The sequence below is a fragment of the Mesitornis unicolor genome, unplaced genomic scaffold (genome assembly GCF_000695765.1).
Source record: "Mesitornis unicolor isolate BGI_N332 unplaced genomic scaffold, ASM69576v1 scaffold44075, whole genome shotgun sequence".
Lineage (NCBI taxonomy): Eukaryota > Metazoa > Chordata > Aves > Mesitornithiformes > Mesitornithidae > Mesitornis > Mesitornis unicolor.
Genome location: NW_010184272.1, coordinates 21,131 through 27,328, shown reverse-complemented (window position 1 = coordinate 27,328; position 6,198 = coordinate 21,131). Strand labels below are relative to the sequence as shown.

The following is a 6,198-nucleotide window of genomic DNA, read 5'->3' as shown; positions in this document are numbered from 1 at the left end:
CTTCTCGTCCTGGTGCTGGTTGTCTCTCTGCTCTCCAACCTGCTGGTGCTGCTATGCTTTGTCTACAGTACGGAGATCCGCAAGCAGGTTGCCGGGGTTTTCCTGGTGAACTTATCCTTTTGCAACCTGCTCCTCACAGTCCTGAACATGCCTTTTACCTTGCTGGGGATTCTGAGGAACCAGCAACCCCTCGGGGGCTGCATCTGCAAAGCGGTGGGTTTCCTGGAAACTTTCCTTACTTCCAACACGATGCTGAGCATGGCAGCACTCAGCATCGACAAATGGATTGCCGTGGTGTTCCCCTTAAGCTACACCAGCAAGATGCGGTATAAGGACGCTGTGATACTGATGGGCTACTCCTGGCTCCACTCCCTCACTTTCCCCTTGGTATCCTTGTTTTACTCGTGGGTAGACTACAGCAGCGTTTATGCCTCTTGCACCTTGCACCTGAAGGAAGAGACGGAGCGGAGAAGGTTTACAGTCTTCACCATCGTCTTTCACTCCACCAGTTTCATGCTGTCGCTGGTGATCTTGTGTTTCACCTATTTAAAGGTGTTGAAAGTTGCCCGGTTCCACTGCAAGCGGATAGACATTATCACCATGCAGACTCTGGTTTTGCTGGTGGATATCCACCCCAGGTAACGCGTGCATGTTCCTATTCACAGCCCCGGGGCACTTGCGGTGGAAACCCCTGGCGGGGAGGATGTCCTACCTCCCCAGCACCCTTTCCTGCGCTCCTGCCTGCCCCGGCCACGTAGTCAACCTTTCTGCCTCTAGTTTCAGATGCTGCTTATAGTGCTAGAAGCTGATGGCTTGTACATTTGTAGTCTGCTTTGTCTAAACGCTAGTCCTGCTAGCCGTGTGCTCCCACTTGCCCGAGCTCCCTTTAACAGGGAGCCGCTGCTGTGGTGAGTGCAATCACCCCGAGGCTCGGCAGAACCGGGGCTGCCCTCCCGTTCCCTCGGGGGCCTGCCCTCCCCTTCCACCGGGGGAACTGTCCTCCTCCCGAGCCGGCGCAGCAGCTGCTCTGCTCTCCCCTTCCCCGAGACAGGGAGTCCTTCCCCCCTCCCCTGGGCTCACATCTCGGCTCCTCGCTCCTTGCCTTCAACCACCGCCTGTTTTCTCCCTTTGCAGTGTGAAGCAACGCTGTCTTAACGAGCAGAAACGGAGGAGGCAGAGGGCTACCAAGAAAATCAGTATTTTTATAGGGTCGTTCGTGATATGTTTTGGTCCTTATATTATCACCAGGTTAGTATTGTCTGTTGGGGGTGAGGAGGAACTTTCTGGGACCGATATGCCCTCTGATGAGCAGGTGCCCGGGGAGGGTATGGTGCTACACACTCATACAGTCACACGCTGCTCCTGTCCTGCGAAGCCACGGCAGTCTCTGGCTCCTTCCTTCATTGCAGCCAGGTCTGGGAGCCTTTGCCAAGAGCAAGAGGCTTTTAGGACAAGTACCAGGAATTAATTACATGCCAAAGGGAGATGAAAGCAGTTTAAAAGACTCACCATTCTTCCTTATTAGCACAACTCGAGCAATAGAAAGGAAAGCAGACAGCCTTTCCTGATTAGCTCAGGTCTCTCCCTCTTTTTTTTACTTTTTTTCTTTTCTTTTCTTTTTTTTTTTTAAAGTCATAAGGCCAAACTTGCTGCTATTGGAAGCTGAGATGACTTAATTTAAATTTATCCAGTCTGATAATTTGTCAGATAAGCCTTGTGTCTGGAAATATTAATATCTGTAAATGTATTGCTAATGGTGCAGCAGGGCCTTGTGATGAGGTGTGAGAGTTATCTCCCAGAAAAAGAAATAATTAGACTTTTAAAATGTATAGGAAACACCATGCTCCTCAACCAATTAGAATCATTGGCACCCACTCTGGTGGTATGCACCTTTTTAAGCAGTCATGTATTATTCTTATTACATACTTGCATAGTCTTTATAGAACATATGGTTATTATTTTTAAAACTTGCATAAATCAGTAAGCTGGAAGCCAACATGACTCTACTGAATTGCAGCACCTCAGGATTTAGCCTTTCATCTCTAAACTGAAATGGGCTACATCTTTCACTAGTGATCTTTTAAAGTATTTCCCACTTCATAGTGTATTCAACACAACTTCAAGAGAGCTGACTTCTGTTGACGAAGGCACACTAGTCTTTGCAAAACCACCCTGGTGAGGGCTTCCTCAAGATTGCTGCCAAGGTGCCAGGGTCTGCAGTCACTTACAGCTTACAGAAACTGGCCAGATTTAGTGCACTGATCCTGCACAGTTACATATATAGGCCACTTATGATCACTGTCATTGACCTTTTCTTACATGGGTAGGGGAACAGACTGAGGCCAGAGCACAGAAATTACAATGTTTTTTTTACCTTTAGGATGACATATATTTTAGTTCATATTTATACTTTGAAAGAGGTTTCTATCTGATTGCCTGGATAACTGCAATTTTTTTTCTCTGCAGTCGAAAAGATTATTACAGATATTAACATTGCATCACAGAGTTAAAAGGTTAATTGATCACTGTTCAGAACATTCAGAGTCATTTTCTATTCACCTTTGCCATCATCAGGATATAATTACATTACGCAAAGTGGATTTTGACATCTTCTTTCCCTCTGAACATTACCAAGCTCAGCAAATTCCAGCATTGTCACATTTTTCAGAGTGGAGATATTTCTTATAAACTTCTAAAATAAAAGTAATGTTCTTCTTCAGACCTTGTATTTGGCAAATATGAGGTGGTGCATTTCCTATGTGTGACAAACTGACACCTCATGTGACATTAGAGAGAAGACTGAAGGTTGGTTCATGTAAATGTGTGTGTCAAGGTACAGCACCCATCTCAGTCACAAGGACCAAGTTGGTTCAGTGACAGCAAAAGGGGAAGTATTTGGGGAGGACATCCTCAAAGTCTCTTTGCTCAAAAGCAGGAGAGTGTTAGGTGATGGTGGAGGTGAAGTTGGAGGACTTGCTGTCATTCTCATTTCTCCCCATCCTGGTTTTTAGGGGGGTGGCATTGAAGCAATCTCTGTGAAGGCAATGTAAAACATACCCTCCCTGCTTTTTTGCTTTTTGGCCTGGTGACTCAGGTTGCATTGTGAGCTCAGTATTTGCTCCTCATTTCAGAAATGTGAATGAGATTATGATCATTAGCAACGTATTTGTCTGTTCACTAAGAGCCGACAGATGAATTTCATCTTTTTTTGTAAGAGCACTGAAAACAAGAAAATGATACTAAGATGCATTCAGATGGATGTTTTTAAGGCTGACTTGATTTGGCCAGCCCCTTTATCTTATTAAAATCTGTGTAATTTTTCTTCTGTTGGCTTCAGTGCACTTATGGTTGGGCCCATAATCCATTAAAGGGAACACATAGTAATATATCTATTTTCATGACTGAAAGATACCTTACTTTTTTGTGTAGTGTCTTTATAAAAACATCAATTGTGTGAAGATCAAATGTGTATTTCTGGTATTACGATGATATTCAGGATGGGATAAACCTAAGCAACCATGCAGCAAGTGTAATTTATTGTACATTTATTTATTTCTCACATTTTGCGTCTTCCTGTTCTCTCTGGTTTGAATTCACTGGAGTTTTTTTTCAAGCAGCCTCAAACAGAAGTAATCTGTTTTTTAAATGCACTTGCCATTTTCCTGTCAGAGTTCAACCACTTGTGCAATGTACAGTCCTAGTGGTGGTAAGTCAGCTTTTCTATGCAGAGGGATCGAAACTGCTTCAAAAGTCAACATTCTGCAAGTTGGGAGCTCTGCACTTTGGAAAGAAGCCAAAAGGTTCTTCAAACCTTGAGAAAGCTTCTGATCTTACACCTTCAAACAGTGATGTTGTAGGGTACGGAAAAGAGCTGTTTTATCTCATGGTACTTTTTTTTTTCTTCTTCTGGAATGACTATAGCAAAACAGTATATTCTTGCTCCTGCAAAAGGTGTCACAAAAAATGTACAGATAATAAAACCTTCTCATCCTGTTTCCAACTTCCTGGAGATTTTGCCCTCTGCAGATGAGCTGTGCGCCAGACATAGTGTGTTGCTGGAACAATCTGAAGGTTTGCTCTCGCTTCTGTGAAAAAAATTGTTTAACTTAGTTGCTATTTCCCCCTCCCATAATTAATACACCTATCTCAACTGAGGTGCTGAGGCCACTAATCATCCGTGAAGCACAGACCAGGAAACACAGGTCTGGAGGCAGCCAACTGGTCATATAATGATGATAAAGGTCTTATCTCCTTGTTTTCTTTGACCAAACTAGCCATCAGTCAAGTGCACGCAGAAACTTTCACAGGTAAGTAGATGCAGTTGTGCTCTTAAGCATACTATGGGATTGCAGGTCACACCCAAATCTCTCTGAGATACTGCTGTGTTGCTCTTCATATTAAAGCAGTATGAAGTGGTTCTGCTCTAGCAGAGGGGTTGGACTAGATGATCTTCAGAGGTCCCTTCCAATCCCTACCATGCTGTCATTCTATCATTCTGTCAACAGTCTAGTATGAATTCTCTTTGCATATGTGATAACTCACAGCAGTGGTGCCATGCAGGTTCCCTGTTCTGTATCTGAGGGGGTGGATTCAGTGAACTAGACCTGGTTTCTGGTGTCATTTGAGATGCTGCACAGCATCTAAAGCCTCTACGTGGGTTGACAGTTATGACACAGAACCTAGAGGAGACCTGCAACTTCCAGGAGCAGCAGCCTGATGCTAAAGCGATTATGCCCAAATGTCTCAAATGTCACTAGACAGTTGTTCTTAGGCAAATGAGTTGAGTGAGCCTGGATGCCCTAAGTCAAATGTGTCTATCTCAAGCTTGCCATGGGAGAGAGGTAGTCATTATGTCACTGAGATTTTGACCACTTACCAGCACAACTCTCTGATTCAGAAAGTGAGCAATAAACTGCAGCACTTTCTTAGCTCCGATGCATGAGAGCATTAACATTGAATACAGACTTTTTCTCCCTTTCCATAGAGGGAATGATTCTTGTCTCCCACTGGACTTGCTAGGAAAGTTCCCTTTGCCTTTATTGAATCCAAGGAGTAAGTAAGTACAGGGCCCTTCTCCTGTAGGGATCATGTACTGTAAGAAAATAGGCATTACTTTAATGTTTCATGAAGCATGAGTTGAGCACAGGGCTCAGTGTGAATATAACACTCAAATGTTTCCATCTCTCTTTAATGTTTAACAGGTTGATAGAGCTCCTTCCTTTTGTTACCATAAATTACTACTGGGGAATTATAAGCAAGTGCCTCACCTACAGTAAGGCTGCATCAGATCCATTTGTTTACTCACTTTTACGTCAACAGTACAAGAAAGTTCTGATCAACATCGTCAATAGGATACTTAAGAGGGACCTGTATCCGTCATCGGGGTACAACAGCTCCCTCGACACTGAAAATGATTACTGCTTGCACAGAACAAACTAACAACAGGAGAAGCATTCCCCTTCGAGTGAGACAGGTGTTTGCTGCTGCTGGAAGGCTGCCTTTTCCCTCCCATGCTGACAGTGGTGACAGTGTCTTCAGGGTGTGAAAGCTGCATTAATGTGATGCAGTCCTTGTGGACTTTAATGAAAGGCTTTTCCATGGTCTGCAGTCAAGCACAAGATACGGCAAAGCCTTGACCCTGAGGGAATGGAGTGGGCTTGAGGGGTTTTAAGAGAGCCTGTAGTGGCTTTAGAGAAGCTTAGAGAGCTTTTGATGTTTCATGTCTGAAGACCTGGCATGTTTTGGAGTGTCCCACATCAGACATGATGTTCCAGCATCTTCTAGGACTACAGGAGTCCCCAGGCTGGAAGAAGAGGTTCAGAGACTGCCGTGCTGCGCATGTAACTTGGCAGCCTTTGATCTGTTCTGTTAGTTTCAAACATTACAAATAAGTCTTTTAATTGATTGATTTATTGTATTGGTGCCTGAAGTGAGTGGTATGGGTCAGGACTTTGAATCTGAGATTGTTATTATTATTATTTATTACTAGGCATCATGATTGTAACATAGCCTTTAGGAAGTGGTACATACATTTGATATGCCAGTATTATATCAAGCATAACCAAAGTCCACATATCTGAGTTACTAATATTTAGCACTTCAGTGGTATGTGATTACAATAATAGCAGCAACAGTAAAGACAATGTATATGTAATTTAGTTAAATAGCACTGTAGTTCTATCACTGAGCTAGTAGTCC

The 6,198-nt window shown here is 43.6% G+C and overlaps 1 protein-coding gene across 1 annotated transcript; it reads left to right on the top strand.

The window, feature by feature from the left end:
• Nucleotides 1–3: 3 nt before the first annotated feature.
• Nucleotides 4–5,439, top strand: LOC104533542 (G-protein coupled receptor 26-like; the record flags this gene model as incomplete). The annotated part of the gene is made up of 3 exons (XM_010184412.1): nucleotides 4–638; nucleotides 1,135–1,248; nucleotides 5,202–5,439. Coding segments are annotated over 3 exons (987 nt in total), but the record flags the coding sequence as incomplete, so codon positions are not given.
• Nucleotides 5,440–6,198: the final 759 nt, after the last annotated feature.